At 26.4% G+C, this 18,277-nt stretch overlaps 5 protein-coding genes and 1 pseudogene across 10 annotated transcripts in view; 5 read left to right on the top strand and 1 right to left on the bottom strand.

The window, feature by feature from the left end:
- LOC105150915 (agrin) overlaps positions 1-18,277 on the bottom strand; it is a 717,341-nt gene that overhangs the window by 319,236 nt on the left and 379,828 nt on the right. The window lies entirely within an intron of this gene.
- LOC147907563 (uncharacterized) lies at positions 1,286-3,877 on the top strand. The gene is made up of 3 exons (XM_087412727.1): positions 1,286-2,305; positions 2,484-2,570; positions 2,634-3,877. The coding sequence occupies exons 1-3, from the start codon at positions 1,304-1,306 to the stop codon at positions 2,733-2,735; spliced, it is 1,191 nt and encodes a 396-aa protein (XP_087268853.1). The 5' UTR covers positions 1,286-1,303; the 3' UTR covers positions 2,736-3,877.
- On the top strand, positions 3,871-7,659 carry LOC147907562 (uncharacterized; the record flags this gene model as incomplete). Its single annotated transcript, XM_087412726.1, has 1 exon — positions 3,871-7,659. A coding segment is annotated over one exon (1,068 nt), but the record flags the coding sequence as incomplete, so codon positions are not given.
- On the top strand, positions 7,794-12,510 carry LOC147907561 (uncharacterized; annotated as a pseudogene).
- Positions 12,425-13,897, top strand: LOC147907560 (uncharacterized). The gene is made up of 3 exons (XM_087412740.1): positions 12,425-13,464; positions 13,641-13,727; positions 13,790-13,897. The coding sequence occupies exons 1-3, from the start codon at positions 12,508-12,510 to the stop codon at positions 13,895-13,897; spliced, it is 1,152 nt and encodes a 383-aa protein (XP_087268866.1). The 5' UTR covers positions 12,425-12,507.
- On the top strand, positions 15,953-18,204 carry LOC147907559 (uncharacterized). Its single transcript, XM_087412720.1, has 2 exons — positions 15,953-16,954; positions 17,358-18,204. Exons 1-2 carry the CDS (start codon positions 15,953-15,955, stop codon positions 17,508-17,510), a joined length of 1,155 nt encoding a protein of 384 aa, XP_087268846.1. The 3' UTR covers positions 17,511-18,204.

Raw genomic sequence — 18,277 nt, 5'->3', positions numbered from 1 at the left:
CGAAATTGAAAAATGAATCTATTAGTCCCGGTCTCCCTTGCATTTGATACATATTTGTTATGAAGCAAAAAAAATTTGAGATAATTTATTTTAAGTTATCTTGTGTTTGCAAAAGAAAATCGTAGAAGAAATCATTTTTAATATCGTGCTGGCGAGATTGATTATTGACTAAAAGAAATAAAAATAAAATGCATGTAAAATGAAAAATAATTTGTGTAATATTTTAATATAGTCGACAATTTTAATTTATTTATAAAATAATGGACATATTATGATTTCATATATTATTTGTTACTAAAATACTACTTTTTAAGATTTTTTTTTATACCTTTTTAAAATTGTACAGTTAATTTTATCAGTTGGAGAAACATATTATTTCGTTTTTTTCTAAATAATTAGATAGATTAATTTTAATTGAAACAATATCATTGATTTTACCTTTTATACTATTATATGTCTCTTTGCTTTTCATCTCCTATTTGCAATATCAAATTTTTTATAACAATATATACATAATTTAACACGTTAATGAATAATATTATGTACAATTTTAAAACAGCTTACTATATTTTTATAAATTAAAAAAAATATAATTCATAATTACGATCCAGTATACATTAAATTAAAATAATAAATATCATTGACAATATATTTTTTATTTAGTTGAAAATACATGTTCATGTATTTTTTCATTGAAAATTATGATTGTATACATACGCGCACGAGTGTGTTTATGCAAATATTAGATCATGTTGAAAAATATTTTGAAAAATATTTCATCCTGTATGCACAATATAAATATGTAATATGTTAGAATCGTTATTAATCAATTTTTAAATTATTATTAATTCATATTGTACAATTTATTTTCCCCTTTTGAATATGTCTACAAAATTGATATATGACTATAATATAAATTGCAACAATAACTTTTTTATATATACTTCACTTTTTTACTTTACTTTGTAGGTGACAAGTACAAATCGAAGAATACCATGGTTACTTCACGCGTAACATAAGATTTCTGAAGTATTCCTTGCAACTCATTGCAGTTTTCAAGTTAAATTTATCAAGTATAGATCGAAAACAAGGAATCATGAAATCGCTGTCAAAAAATGAATTTCAAAACCACATTTAGAAGAAATTTCCACAATAACGTTCACACTAATGACAAAGTATGTATGTACATTAATAATGTGTTAATATTGATAATGTGTTTATGCTGTGTATTTAAATTATTGTTTTCCCATAAATGTTATGTACAATTTCGTTATTAAAATTCCAGGAACAAGCCAACAGCAATATGCGAAAAAGGTGGCGACCCTTCTACGCTACAGACTTTCAATCCTTGATGTATCCTTGCTTCACCTTTTGCCGCATTCTTGGAATATTTCCATACAAGATTAACAATTCAACTTTCGAAGCTTCAGAATCATGTTATATTCTATCGACCATTGTTATCTTCGTTTTCTGCGTTTACGAAATAATTATTATATATAAACTGGATATTTCTAGAACGATCATAGACAGAAGCGTACTTAGCTCTTTTGAGTGTCACAGTTATTGTATGCTTGGTAGTTTCACAACGATTGTCACGTATGTCTTGAGACGTCCACGGCTGCTCTTGCTACAGACCGTATTGGAGATCTCTTCGGAATTACCCTCGGAATTATATCAAAAGTTATCCAGACTAATTCATGTTAAGGATATCTTTGGTTTCTTTCTTCTTATCATCATATCAGTAGTATATTGCATTTACGTGCCGCTCAATATAATCTTCCTAACAATATTTGTAATGTACCTTATTTTGTTGATGTTTCAAATGGACATGATGTATATGAATTGCGTTTGTGTATTGAAGGTCTGTTTTAAGGAAATTAACGATAATTTGATAAAGGTTCAAGAACTAGTAATGAGCGATAAGCCATATCTACTCAGCCGAATATATCACGAACAAAAGAATCCACTTCTATTGATGAAACTAAAAACTCTGAAGAAACAACATTTGATGGTTAGCGACACAGTGCAGATGCTTAACATGATTTTCGATCTGCAGATCATCGTTACCACAGTCATATCTTTCATTGAAATCACTTTCAATCTGTATTTTTATATAGTTGTATCTATAGTCGAAGAAGAAAACTGGTTTTGGTACTGGTTTTTCATCTTGAACGTGATATATTATATTACGAAGATAATATTGATAGTGTGGGCTTGCGATAGTGGTAAAGATCAAGCTGCAAAAATTGGCATCACTGTTCACGATCTGCTTAATAATACCAGCGATAAGCAACTAAAAAACGAGGTAATAACGTATTTAATTTGTACATTTTTCTATTCATTATTCTAAAAATCCCGTATGCTATACTAATGCGCATTTTATATATATTAAATTACTGGATTAAAAATTATTTCCGATAATGCTCTATATTTATTATTATTTTATTTATTAATTTTATTAATTTATTATAATGTTATTACAGTTGGAACAATTTTCTGTGCAAATATTGCAGCGAAAAAATGCATTCTCCGCGAAAGGTCTAACTATGGATGCAACGCTTCTCACTGCAGTGAGTAGCCATTTATTTCCGTCAAATAATTAAACACATATTTATTTCTTATTTTTCTTTTAGATGACGGGTAGCATCACCACGTATTTATTAATTTTAATACAATTCTTAATTACATCGCATTCTTGTGATGGAAAAACTATCAGTATTACAGAAGTAATCTAATAAAAGAAAGTAAAAATAAATAAACACACAAAAATTATAAATAAAATCGACGAACGCGTGCGATTTTTAGTATATTTTATTTTAATTAATATAATTTTTAAGTGTATTTGTTATGATTTATGATAAATATATTTCAAAAGAATTTTATATCGAACTAATTATAAATATTGTGAAAATAGATTATTGCAAGATACAATATATAATTTTGAGTTGACTTTTTTTCTTTATTACTGCAAAGTGCTAATTATCTTTTATTACTAGCTTCTTTTATTACAATTGATCCACGGAATTTTCCTTTCAGTTTGCTTGCAAAATTGTAAAGTTCCTTCCATATTTGAAATAAACAATATCATTGTTTCTGAAAATGCAAATATGTAATTTTACAAATTTTTAATGTACAATTATATATAAATCAGATATAAATTATTATGTTTTAACAAATATACAAAAATCATCTATAATAGCACTATATTTGCCTATATAAATTAAAGTAAAAAAATATAAACATTAATAAGAATATATTTTTATTCTTACAAAGAGAAGCACATATCAATACTTTATAATAAATAAGAAGATATTTACAAAATAAATTTAGAAGTATTTTATAATAAATTATCTTTTATATATTATATAAAATAAAAAATAAAAGATCTCTATAAATCATAGCATTAAAATATCCTTTATAAAATTTAGAATTAGATAGTTGTTATATTATAATGAATTTTTAAAAACTTCAATGTTTATGTTATTATCGACACATACATGAATTGAATGTAATAGCAACTTCATATCATTACTTTGTACATAGCAATTTTAAATGATATTTGCCGATCGAAGAGTGCTATGATACTTTCTACTGCCTCACATACGACTCTTTCAGTTCCGTCTGACTATTTGACTTAGCAATTGCTTGCGGTTTTAAATTGAAAATCATTGAATACAAATTGACAATAAGAAGTCACATCGAATGAGCTTACAATGTTATACGTATTTGTCATTGAAAGACCAGTTGAATAGTTGTATATTTATAACAGAGCTTTCGAAAGCTAGCACAAATGCTAAAGTGTATAGATAATGTGATTAATAATCATAAACTCACTTATCACCTAAACTATTCTTTATAATATTTCGATGATGTTCAACTCATTGTTCCAAAAAACAAATTAAGGATAAAATGTGGAAAATGTGGCAACTATTTTACGGCACAGACTTTCAGACATTGATGTATCCTAATTTCGTCTTTTGCCACATCCTCGGATTATTTCCGTATAGAATTAATGCTTCGACCTTTGAGACTTCTAAACAGCGTTACATTTTGTCGACCCTTCTTATCTGTATCATCTGCATTGTCAATCTAAGATGTCTCCATCAAATTATTTTTACTAGAACAATCAACTTTGGAGATCTAATAAGAACTCTTGAGACTACCTCTTTCTTTACAATCGGCGGTTTCATAACATTTATTACGTACGTTTTAAGCAGACCAAGAATGCGTGTGCTACATGCCATGCTGGAGATCTCTTCGTATTTACCTCCAAAATTATATCAGAAGCTGTGTAAATGGATTCACATAAAGGACATTTTGGGCTGTTTTTTCTTAATCATGCAGTCATGCTTATTTTGTTACAGAGTACGTGGCTATTCTATTTTCTCTGTATTATCAATATACATGAACCTGGTGGTGTTTAATATGGATATGCAATATATGAATTGCATTTGTATATTGAAGACCTGTTTCAAGAGAATCAACAACAATCTGGTACATATGCAAAAGATTATGATAAACGATATAAAGCCATGTGTTCCTAGTTTAATTTACCACTTGCGAAGGAATCAGTTCCTGTTAATAGAACTCAGGATCCTAAAAAAGCAGCATTTAACAGTCAGCAACACAGTGAAAATGCTGAACATAATTTTCAGTCCACAGCTTCTTGCTACTTTAGTCTTGACCTTTACTGAAATCACTTTCGAATTGTATAAACATCTAATACGATGGCAAAATGGGCTGTCCTTCATTCTGGATGATGAGATTGGTGATGTGTTCTTCCTAATGTCTATAGGATACGAATTTTTTAAAATAATATTGATAGTATGGACTTGCGAAACCAATAAGAATCGAGCATTAGAGATTAGCACCACTGTTCATGATGTTCTTAACTGCACCAGTGATGAACAAATCAAAGAAGAGGTAAGCAAAATGTAATGATATATTTTCTGCTATGAAGATGTCATATACTATATTAAAATCTTGTACTAATGCAATTTTATATACACTTAAATTTATTTAGCTCATGTAATTATATTTTCTAATTCTTTATCTCACAACCTAATATTGCAGTTGTACCTATTTTCTTTGCAAATAATGCATTGCAAAAATACACTTTCCACGAAAGGTCTTTCTATGAACGCGACGCTTCTTGCTGCGGTAAGTAATAAATCATTTGCCTTAATAAAATAAATACTATTTACTTTTTTCTTTATTTTCAGATGACGGGTAGCGTTACAACGTACATATTAATCTTGACACAATTTATGATCATGGCACATTCTTGCGATGGAAAGGCTGCAAGCAATATCCGAATGACTTAATTAAAAGCAGATATAATAGAAAAAAAGAGAAAAAAATCTCTTTCTAAATTTTAGAAAACTCTTCTTTATTATTGTAACATTAAATTATCATATGTTTTACATTTGTTCAGAAACACTTATGAATACATATATACAGAAAAATTGTTTGAAAATTCTCTACTACATATATCGATAATCAATTACAAATAAATTTTTAACATTTTTTAAATGTATTAACGTCATAAATGCATTTCTACAAAATATCTTTCTTTCTATTCATTAAATATTGTATCTTAAATAATCTTTTTAATTAAAATTACAACAAAAGTAATAAAAATAATAATAAATTAAATAAATTTTATTTAGATATACTGTCAAAATTAAAATAAAAATATATTTATGTAATACATATTTCAAGTTCCGTCCGAGATAACGTATCGTTCTATAATAATAATGACATTAAAGTGACACAAACATAAGTTTTATTAATTTCTTGTTTCAATGACATTAGTGATATCAGTAAGCACAAATTCGGCTGTAGATCTTCAAGAAAAAATTATATGTATTATAACACTGTAAAAATGAATTACGCAGTAAATTTTTTCACAATTATAATCCTTAGGAATTTTTTTCAGTATTAATGCTTGTTTTTTATTACTATTAAATAATCGTAGAAAACTATTTTTTTGTTTACAATCTATTTTCACTAAAATATTGAAATTCTCCTCGCTTCTAAAACTTTTAAATAAATATATATTTTAGAGCAACGAAGATTTATTGCTTTATCAAAAATATTTAACATTTATTATTTATTCTAAAAAAAGAATATCTTAAAATTGTAAAAAAAAAAAGATTATATAATGTCTATTCGTCTTTTTTTCCAATTTTCAATTAAACTAAGCAAGGAATAAATAATTTCTTTATATTAAAACTATTTAAGTTAAGTCATCAAAATTACTTAGTCTAACATAGTTTTTAGATTTAATAAAATGGATTTTTAAGTAAATATATTTAACATAATAATAATTTTATATTTAGAAGATATCGTATGGTAATAATTATCGCATTCGTCACACAAATGTATAAAAGAAGCGACTTGTACATCTGCAAGTAAAAATTAAGAGATATACTATTTATATTATAATTATTAATAAATTCCAACAATTATTTTAATTATTTTAAACTATTTTTTATTTTTTGATAGAAAATGAAATATAGAAATCATTTATGAAATAAGGTATATAAGCTATTCACATAAGATAATAAATATAAGATATGACTAATTACAGAGAAAAAATAAAATAAATATATACAGAAATATAAACAAACATACATTTGTCAGTTTTAATCCATAACTAATTACAAAAAATGTTATCTTTTCAATTATAAAACCTGTGAACAATTTCGATAACACTTTTGTCAAGACAAAATGATCTTTAATTATTCAAGTAATTTAAAAGCAAAAGAACAATATATAATATTATACTTAATTAGTTTTAATATCTTATTATTTATTAGTAAATAGCAATTTATTAATTTATTAGAAATGTCTTTGATAATCCTAATTTTATATTTAAATTAATTTGTATGTTACTATTTCATTTCAATTTTATTTTATTTACTTTACTCGCATACGCGTTATTTTCCCAAACGTAATGTAATTACATTTAAAGTAAATTTAATACTTAACTTATAGAAATAGTTAAAAAATATCCTATATTTATGTCGCATTTATTATTATAAATTATAAAATTATAATATCAATCAATTTTATAAAATTATTCTTGAAAAACTAATGTGATTTTGATGCATAATTACAATAATAAAATTTAATTACAATAATAAAAAGCTTTTTATTCTTAAAACTTCCAAGGGTGCTTTCTATATAATGATTATGCATTTCGCGGATTTTCTCCGTGTCCAGATCCATTTTTGAAATGCCAACGTTTCGTGAACCTTGCACTTCATCAGTAGGCTTAGTATCAGGCTACTCCTCTCCCTAATGAAACGGTAAAGAGAAAACCCGCGAAACGCATAATCTTTATTTACGCTCTTGTTACTTTACTTTCTTTTATTATGAGACATATAGAAGATTAATTATCTATAGATTCTAGAAATAATTTCTTGCCTATAACATCATGTTTCTTGTGCATGACATATTTGCTAATTTCAATTTTCCAAAAAAATACATCAATTAATTCACATTATTATAAATTAATTGTGATCACGATAATGGCATTGTATCTTTACGTATAACATGCATTTATAACATGCATCAATATTTCATTTATTATCTTTATGATTGCCACTGAAATAGATATCATACTTTACAAATTTAATGTATAATATTTTATAATATTTTATAAAAAAATTAAATTTTTTTAAAATTTACACACTTATATAAAAGTAACGAATTTATATAAAAGAATTTCAATTATTATGGATTAAAATATATAAATTAGAATTAAAAAATAAATATTTATAACAACTTATTTTTAATCAAACCGAAAATGTATACCGATAGCTTTATATTTAAAAAAAATACAGTAATATATATATACATATAATGAAAGTAAAAGAACTAACATTCGTTTTTATGATGTATTAAAAGAACTAAATTTTTAAGTATAATATTTTTTCAATTTGTACAATGAGAAAATACTATAGAACTAGTTTAGTTATAATATTATATATTAATTTAATTTTAAATATTTTAATAATGTTTAAAATGCAGATAAATGCTGCACAATTGTTGGGTTTTGCATTATAGGTACATATAAAGTTGTTGTACTCTTATCACGTTATAACAATAAGATGTTCTTACTACCTTGCTCTTTTAAAAAGCAGTAATAATATAAATTCAAATTGATGAACACCATGGTTACTTCCCTATTAACATACAATCTTCGACTTATATCTCGTACATTGTTCGATGCAATTGCAGTTTTATCTTCGTGCTTGTCGTGTGTAAAACAGCAATCATCCGTTTACACATTTGTTGTAAAAAATTAAACTTAAGAAGAAAACATAGTGGAATGATGACCAGAGAAAAGTTTTATATTAATGCTAAAGTGGCAACGTATAATTAAGAATTTGTAGACTGTTGACTATAATTTAAATTGTTATTTTGTATCTATCTAAGGACATTTTGCTGATCATATTTAATTCATCATCAAAATATCAAGGCCAATAAGAATAAAGAAAAAAGGAAGAAGTGATAGCTTCTTTAGACCACCAACTGTCAATCCTTAATGTATCCCTGTGTATATCTGCAGTTTTATCAAATATTTTTATATTAAAAACTACAATAATAAAGATCTTATTACTATTAAAGATGAAGATTGTAGTTAGATATCAAAATTGTTATTACATTAACTGATGAAGGCTCCAAAAAATATTAATGTTATGAATATCAAGTTATGATATCAAAAAACATCAATATTAAAAATATCAAGTATATCAATTAAATTGAATAATTTTTATTTTGTAATATCAATATTTTCTGATTTGTATATTATTCCCAATTGAGGTGCGCTAAATGATAATCCATATGTTAGAAATTACCTTATTACTTTACATGTCCACATATTCTAGAAGGTCATAAATAATGATCGAAAGACGTCATTGTTACTTCATAGCTGACAAATGGATTTTTAGTCATAATTTGCTATTCGATGTAGCAACTATCTGTACTTTTAAATTAAATTAATTAGTATAAACAGACTAAACTGGGGCATACCAATTTATATATTTGTGGAGGAAAGTTTGAAATTCAAACTTGCAAAACTGCACTTAGAAAAAGAGTATTTGCAATAAGGCTAAAGCACATACAAAATGACGAAGTAATTAATAAATTTAAATAATAACCATTACATATTAAATTATTTTCTCACGACAATTTATTAATTACATTTAATTTATTGCAGAAATTTCAAAGTCCAAAATGAAAGGAAAAAGATCCAGATTGTTTCGGATTCATGCTACGGATTTTCTATCCTTGATCCCAACTTTACTTTAAGTAAAATTCTAGGAATATTTCCATACAAGATTAAAGCTTCATCTTTTGAAATTTCTAAACCACGATATATTCTGTGAACTATTACTGTCTGTGTAATCTGTGTTTATAAGTTGACAGTGTTGTGTAAATTTAATCTCTCTGAAAAAAACAAGACTAACATACCCAAATTTATTTCAACTAATTTCTCTATTATATATGGAGTATTTCTGACAGTCAGCTCTTACATCTTGAGTGGTCCGTAAATGCGATTACTTCGGACTGTATCAGATATTTCTTCGAAGTTGCCTCAGCAGTCATATCAGAAAATATCCAAATTAATACACGCTAAGGACATTTTCGGTTTTTTCTTTCATTTCTGGTTAGCGTTAATGTATTTCATACATTCTGAATTAAATTTCACACTTTTGTTTCAAGTGATCAGATTATATGCTACCTTGTTAGCGTTTCAAATAGAAATGCTGTACATAAATTGCGTTAGTGTCGTAAAAGCTTGTTTTAAGGAAATTGACGATAATATGGAGAATCTACGGGAGCTGATGAATAATACTACTAGATGGATCCCTTACGAGCAGAAATATCCATTCTTGTTGATGAAACTTAAAGATCTAAAGAAACAACATTTGATGATAAGTGACACAGTGAAGATGCTTAACATGATTTTCAGTCTGCAACTTCTCGCTAGCACAACTCAATGCTTCAAGCAGATAGTATTCTATTTGTATTTCAATGTAGTACATTGGCAAAACGGAATATCCTTGAACCAAGATAAGATTTACAGTGTAAATTTCATATCATTCTTAGTGCATTACATTATAAGATTAATATTGATAACGTGGACTTGCGAAACCAGTAAAAATCAAGCAATCAAAATTGGTACTACTGTTCATGATGTGCTTAACAGCATCAGCAATGTGCAAATCAAAGATGAGGTAGTAAAGAAAAATTTCATTTTTATATGAAAACTTTTTACAAATATGTCGCAATTTTTATATATTAGACCTTATTAATTTACATTATATTTAATTGATTTATCTCGTTCTATAATTTTCCTATTTATTTCGTTTTGATTTGCTGTTGCAGTTAAATTTATTCTCCTTACAAATATTACATTGCGATAATACATTTTCCATGAAAGGTCTCACTCTAGATGCAACGTTGCTCACTATGGTGAGTGATTAAAAATATTTCTTAATTAAGTATATATTTATGTATATTTATTATTTCATGTTCTGCTTTTAGATGGTGAATACGGTTTCCACGTATCTATTAATCTTAATACAATTTTTGATCATGACGCATTCTTGCGATAACACAGATGCAATTGAATATACACAAGCAATTTAATTAATACAAATGCGTTTGAGAATTTTGAAAACTTTGGATATGTATGTGTTGAATATTTTATCTCTGTAAATATAATTGTGCACCGTCTTTATTGCTAAAAAATCATGTATACATCGTATGCATGTATGTCAAATAAAAATCGTTTACTATATGTGTTAATAAATAAGATTTTAAGGCTTTATTTGTTTAAATGTACCACATTAATATACTACACTAATATGCAGATTAATAGAAATGTATTTTATGTGAAATATATCATGCAATTTAAAAGTTTAATTATATCTTCCATTAAAAATATGTTAAATAACTAATATTGTGAATCATCTAATCAGCTAATTTATATCTTGTATGTTTCACACGTATCAATTAATTATTTGAACGTTTTTGTCAAATCAATATTTATCAGAAATGTACGGACGACTTGTAAGGTAAATTTAACGTTTAAACAATTCGTTAAATGCAAACTGCATATTTTTTATTTAAGTTTCAATATAGATTTAATTAAATTTTCATTGAGAGATGGAAGACGAAATATTGCAATAGTAATTTTAAGTATCATATTTTTTTGTATATGAAAAACAACATAGTCAACTAATTAAAAATAATTCATGATTCATATACTTATAAAATACTTATTAATTTCACATCGATCAAAAGAATACATCAAGCAATTTAGATGTTAGTTAGATTAATTGTAATCTAAGAAATAGCACTAATTATAAAATTATTGTTTATCTAAAAAATGCGCAGAGCATTTAATTATATTTTAATGTGAAAAATTTATGTACAAGTAAAATACAAACCATTACAAAATTAGATACCGTAATTCACAATTATCATTATAAATTATGATAGAAAAATGCATATGAATATATTATTGAACGAATAAGTATATATAAATATTTGATAAAACTGCACAAAAGAGGAGCAACTACCGATGACATTGACTTTGACAAGATAATGACCTCCAATAGGTTTTAGATGTTTTTAGTTTTACCAAATGTTTTTTTATTAAAAACTACAATAATAATAAGTTAATTTGTCGTAGAAATTTCAAAGTCAAGTCAAGGATCAAAACACAAGGAAGAAAATGGAGATTGTTCCATGTTACTGATTTCCAAACTTTGATGTATCCCAACTTTATCATAAGCAATAATTTTATTAAAATTGCAATAAAGATCCCATTAAAGATCAAGATTATTAAATATCAAAATTGTTATTACAACCGATGAAGAATCCAAAAAATATTAATGTTATAAATATCAAGTTGCGATAACAAAATATCAACGTTAAAAATATCAAGTATTCCAGTTAAGTGGAATAATTTTCATTTTTTATATCAATGCTTTTTGGTCTGCTTTGCATATTATTCTCAATTTAGATACGCTAAATGATAATCCATATGATAGAAATTACTTTATTACATGTCTTTATATTCTAAAAGGTCATAAATGATAACCAAAAGACAGTGTTACTTCATAGCTAACAAACAACATTTTAGTTATGACTTGTTACTCGACGCAGCAACTATCTGAAGTTTTAAATTAAATTTAACTTAATCGCAATACATGCTATTTCATGTACTTGTGGATTTCATAAACAGTTCGACATTGAAGACTACACTTAGGAGTTTCTAGATTATATTAACGCTAAAGTGCATTAAAAATGATAAAGTATTTAATAAATTTAAGCAGCAAGCATTACTAATATATTGCATTGTTCTTTTCTCACGACAATTGTTAATTACATTTAATTTGTCGTAGAAATTTCAAAGTCAAATCAAGGGCCAAAACAAAAGGGAGAAATTGGAGATTATTCCATGCTACTGATTTTCAAACTTTGATGTATCCCAACTTTATCATAAGCAAAATTCTCGGAATATTTCCATACAGAGTTAAGGCTTCGTCTTTTGAAACTTCTAAACCGCGTTATATTCTATGGACAATTATTTTTTGCGTACTCTGTGTTTGTGAGTTGACAATGTTATATAAACTCAATATCTCTGGAAATGTCAAGACTGATATACTCACGATTATATACTTGAATTTCTACTTTTTATATGGATTGTTTTTAGCGGTCATCTCTTATGCCTTGAGCGGTCCGCGAATGCGTTTACTTCAGACAATATTAGATATATCTTCGAAATTGCCTCAGAAGTCATATCAAAAATTATCCAAAATAATACACACTAAGGACATTTTCGGTTTTTTCTTTCACTTTTGGTTAATGTTATCATTATATCTCTCATATTCCGAAAAGATGGTTTTCGGATTATTCGAAATGTCCAGAGTTATCATCAGCTTGTTGGGCTTTCAAATGGATATGGTGTATATAAATTGCGTTTGTGTCTTAAAGGCCTGTTTCAAAGAAATCAATGATAATCTGAAGAATCTGCGGGAGCTCGTGATAAATAATATTTCTAGATGGATCTATAATGAGCAGAGACATCCGTTCTTGCTGAAAAAACTTAAGACTTTGAAGAAACAGCATCTGATGATAAGTGACACAGTGAAGATGCTTAACATGATTTTCAGTCTGCATCTTCTCGGTACCATAGCTTTATCTTTCAAACAGATAATATTCTACGTGTATTCCAATGTAATACAATGGCAAAATGGGATATCCTTGAATCAAGACAGGATTTATAATTCATATTTTATAACAGTCATAATATATTACTTTACAAGATTCGTATTGATAGTGTGGGCTTGCGAAACTGGCAAAAATGAAGCGATAAAAATTGGAACTACCATTCACGATGTACTTAACGGTATCAGAGATGTGCAAATCAAAGATGAGGTAGTAAAGAAGAATTTCACATTAGTTTAAAAGTTTTTTAGAATTATCGCGATCTTTATATATATATATATATATATATATATATATATATTAGATTTAAAACTAATTTATATTTAACTAATTTCAACTTATCTTTTCTGTTGCACCATTTTCATATTTATTTTTTGTTCTTGCAGTTAAATTTGTTCTCCTTGCAAATATTGCATTGCGATAATACATTTTCCGCGAAAGGTTTCACTGTAGATGCAACATTGTTCACAGTGGTGAGTAATTAAAAAGAATCTCTAATTAAGTATTATTTATGCATTTCGTGTTTTGCTTTTAGATGATGAGTAACATTTCAACGTATCTATTGATTTTAATACAATTTTTGATCATAACGCATTCGTGCGATAGTAAGACAGATGCAATTAATTATACACAACCAGTTTAATTAATAGAAGTTTTCAATATTGAGAACATTGAAAACTTTTGATCTTTATGTGTTGAACATTTTATCACTGTGAATATAATTGCCCAACGCTTTGATTCTTAAAAAATCATATATATCCTATCCATGCACGTCAAATAAAAATCTTGAAATATGCATAATAAATAAGACATTATTTGTTTAAATGTACCACACTAGTAAATTAATAAAAATGTATTTCGTATCAAATATATCATAAAACTTAACAGTTTAATTGTAAAATAAAATATGTCAAATAAATAATATTAATGAATCAGCTAATTCATATTTTACCTGTTTCATGCAACAATTAATTCGTATAATCTTTTTGTCAAATCAATATTTATCAAAAATTATACAAATAACTGTTAAGACAAGTTTAACACTCAAATTTGATTTAAACAGTTCGTTAAATGCAAATTGCATATTTCTTATTCAAGTTTCAGTTATCAATACAGATTTAATTAAATTTTTATTGAGAGATGATAGAAAATTTATTGCATTGATAACGTTTAATATTTAGTATCTTGATTTTTGTACAAAAAACAAAAAGTCAACTATCTAAAAATTACTCATTCATATATACTTTTAAAATATCTACTAATTAATTTTACATCAATCAAAAGAATACATCAAGCAATTTAGATATTCGTTAGATCAATTTTAATCTAGGAAAGAGCACTTATTACGAAATTAGTGCTTTTAAAAATGCGCACAGCACAATTTAATAATATTATGCCGATTATATTGTCATTATTCCAACTAAAAATTCATTTTTTTTAAATATAATTTTTATCATGAGAATATCGTATTTTCGGAATCACGAGAGAATACACGCGAACATATGAGACCTGCTTAGCTGTTCGAAGTGGAAAAAAAAGAACAACACAGAGATGAACCTAAACGGCAAAAGCACACAGTAATTAGTGCCGCGTTAAAATTGAATTTATTATTATAGAATTTATTATGAATTAAATAGTCCGACATTGCAGTCAAGTTCAATATCGCACACGCTGTAAGTCGCAATCAAGAGAAATGCAAGCGCGAAGGAAATTAAGTCGAAGAATAGTGTTCATTTTAAATCTAGATTTCAGTCTTCTCGAATGGCCAAAAAACAATAGTGTTTCTCTGACCGAGAGGTCAAGCAAGTAATCGCGAGAGATAAGCGAGACTTCTTCGCCGGCTTTTGTCAAGGAAAATTGCTGTATAATTTGAAGCACTCGTAATAAAGACGATTATTCTAGTCCAAACTAGGTTGTATTTGATACCGACCATAGTTTGTGATTATAACATAAACCGGATATTTATATTCCATCCAAAATATTTTAATGTATGTACAAGTAAACTCTATTTTATTACAAAATTAGATATTATGATTTTCAATTATCATTACAAGTTATGCATATGAATACATATATTTTTGAATAAATATGTACCTATAAATATTTTCACATTAAGAACTACAATAATAAAGATCACATTAAAGATCAAGATTGATAAACATCAAAGTTGTTATCACATTACCGATCCAAAATAATATCAATATTATGGTAGAAATATCAAGTATTCTAATTAAATAAAATCATTTTTATTTCATCTAATATCGATGCTTTCAAGCATGTTATTCCCAATTCAGATGTACTAAATGATAATTTATATGATAGAAATTATACTTTATTACATGTCTTTATATATTAAAAAGTCATAAATAATGATCATAAAATGTCTATGCTACTTCGTAATAACCTTTCAGTCACGACTTACTACTCGACGCAGAAACTATCTGCAGTTTTAAATTTAATTTAACTAAATCACAGCACATAAACAGAAAAATTAGTGCAAATTCATGTATATTTGTGATGGAAAGTTAGAAACTGAAGAAGTTTCTGGATTGTATTAACGATAAAGTGTATAAAAAATGATAAAGTACTTAATAAATTTAAGCAGAACATCACTAATAAAAGTGTTTATTTTCTCACATTAATTTGTTAATTATAATTAATTTGTCGTAGAAATTTCAAAGTCAAGTCAAGGGCCGAAATGAAAGAAGAAAAGTGGAAATTGTTCTATGCCACTGATTTTTATTCTTTGATGTATCCCAATTTTTTCATAAGCAAAATTCTGGGAACATTTCCATACAGAATTAAGGCTTCGACTTTTGAAACATTTAAACCGCGTTACATTCTATGTACTGTTATTTTCTGCGTAATATGGGTTTATGAGTTGACAATGTTGTATATACTCAATTTCTCTGAAAAAAAAATTGATGTATCTAAAATTATATCGTTGAATTTCTCCCTTTTAATTGGATTGTTTGTAATGGTCATCTCTTATGCCTTGATTGGTCCGCGAATGCGTTTACTTCAGACTATATCAAATATTTCATCGAGATTGCCTCAGAAGTCATATCAAAAACTATCCAAATTAATACACGCTAAGGACATTTTCGGTTTTTTCTTTCACTTTTGGTTAATGTTATCATTATATCTGTCATATTCCGAAAAGATGGTTTTCGGGTTATTCGAAATGTCCAGACTTTTCACCTGCATGTTGGGCTTTCAAATGGATATGCTGTACACAAATTGCGTTTGTGTCTTAAAGGCCTGTTTCAAAGAAATCAACGATAATCTGGAGAATTTGCGGGAGCTCATGATAAATAATATTCCTAGATTGATCTATAATGAGCAAAGACATCCGTTGCTAATAAAACTTAAAGCTTTGAAGAAACATCATTTGATGATAAATGACACAGTGCAGATGCTTAACATGACTTTCAGTCTGCATCTTCTCGCTATCATAGTTTTAGTCTTTAAGCAGATAATATTCTACATGTATTTCAATGTAATACATTGGCAAAACGGAATATCCTTGAATCAAGACAGGATTTATAATTCATATTTTATATCAATCGTAATGTATTACTTTACAAGATTCGGATTAATAGTATGGGTTTGCGAAACTGGTAAAAATGAAGCGAGAAAAATTGGTACTACCATTCACGATATACTTAACAGCATCAGTGATGTGCAAATAAAAGATGAGGTAATAAAAAAGAATTTCATATTAATTAAAAAATTTTTTACAAATTTATCGCTCTTTTTATATATTAGATCTAAAACTATTTTGTATAGATCTAAAACTATTTTATATTTAACTAATTTAACCCAGCGTGAACTAGGTAATAAAGTGCCTAAAAGTATCTAAATCTAAAAGTACTTTATAATACACAATGGATCTCCCATTAAATAAAAACTACAAATAAAATATCCAGAATTATAAGAAAATTATGTTTATAAAAATTTTAATCAAATTAGTAACAATTTTAAACGTTAAAGAGATCAATGTGTTGAGTATGACATATTCAACCTAGTTCACGCCGGGTTAAACTTATCATTTCGGTTATACCATTTCATTTATTTCATTTATTATCTTTTTGTTCTTGCAGTTAAATTTGTTCTCCTTGCAAATATTGCATTGCAATAATATATTCTCCGCGAAAGGTCTTACTATAGATGCGACGTTGCTCACTGTGGTGAGTGATCAAAAAATATCCTTAATTAAATATGTATTATTTATGTATTTCATGTTTTGCTTTTAGATGGTGAGTAACGTTTCCACGTATTTATTAATCTTAATGCAATTTTTGATCATAACGCATTCTTGCGACAGAAATTAATTACCCACAAGCAATTTAATTATTACAAAGACGTTTGAAAATGTTGGAAACTTTTGATCTTTATGTGTTGAATGTTTTATCGCTGTGAATATAACTGTCCAACGTTTTTATTTTAAAAAAATCATATATACATCCTATTCATATATATCAAGTAAAAATCTTGTACCATATATAATAATAAGTAAGATTTTAAGACTTTATTTGTTTGAATATATCACACAGTATAAGTATAGTATTTAACACTAATGTATAAATAAAAAAAAAATGTATTTCATATCAAATATATCATAAAACTTAACAGTCTAATTGTCCTTTCATTAAAAATAAAATATGTTAAATAGCAAATATTAATGAATCCACAGCTAATTTATATTTTATATATTTCTCTGTATTGATTAATTCGTAGAACCTTTTCATCAAATCAAAAGTAGTACAAATAATTTTTAAAATAAATTTAACGCTTAAAAATTGATAAAATTGATTTAAATAATTCGTTAAATTCGTATTGCATATTTCTTATTCAAGTTTCAGTTATCAATATCGATTCAATTGAATTTTCGTTGAGAGGTGATAGACAAAATATTGTAATAGTAATTTTAAATATCATATTTCTTTGTACATAAAAAACAATAAAGTCAATTAAAAGTATCTCATTTATATACTTATAAAATACTAATTAATTTCGCATC

This window comes from Acromyrmex echinatior, chromosome 13 (assembly GCF_024713525.1).
Source record: "Acromyrmex echinatior isolate Ae372 chromosome 13, ASM2471352v2, whole genome shotgun sequence".
Taxonomy (NCBI): Eukaryota; Metazoa; Arthropoda; class Insecta; order Hymenoptera; family Formicidae; genus Acromyrmex; species Acromyrmex echinatior.
This window is presented reverse-complemented; position numbering and strand designations above follow the sequence as displayed.

What these genes read in the sequence shown, in the direction of transcription:
- LOC147907559 (XM_087412720.1), top strand. Translation starts at nt 15,953, where the DNA reads ATGAAAGAAGAAAAGTGGAAATTGTTCTATGCCACTGATTTTTATTCT. An exon ending in ATGTGCAAATAAAAGATGAG is followed by an intron (nt 16,955 to 17,357) that starts GTAATAAAAAAG and finishes TTGTTCTTGCAG; the next exon opens with TTAAATTTGTTCTCCTTGCA.
- LOC147907560 (XM_087412740.1), top strand. Translation starts at nt 12,508, where the DNA reads ATGTATCCCAACTTTATCATAAGCAAAATTCTCGGAATATTTCCATAC. An exon ending in ATGTGCAAATCAAAGATGAG is followed by an intron (nt 13,465 to 13,640) that starts GTAGTAAAGAAG and finishes TTGTTCTTGCAG; the next exon opens with TTAAATTTGTTCTCCTTGCA. An exon ending in ATGCAACATTGTTCACAGTG is followed by an intron (nt 13,728 to 13,789) that starts GTGAGTAATTAA and finishes TTTTGCTTTTAG; the next exon opens with ATGATGAGTAACATTTCAAC.
- LOC147907563 (XM_087412727.1), top strand. Translation starts at nt 1,304, where the DNA reads ATGCGAAAAAGGTGGCGACCCTTCTACGCTACAGACTTTCAATCCTTG. An exon ending in ATAAGCAACTAAAAAACGAG is followed by an intron (nt 2,306 to 2,483) that starts GTAATAACGTAT and finishes ATGTTATTACAG; the next exon opens with TTGGAACAATTTTCTGTGCA. An exon ending in ATGCAACGCTTCTCACTGCA is followed by an intron (nt 2,571 to 2,633) that starts GTGAGTAGCCAT and finishes TTTTTCTTTTAG; the next exon opens with ATGACGGGTAGCATCACCAC.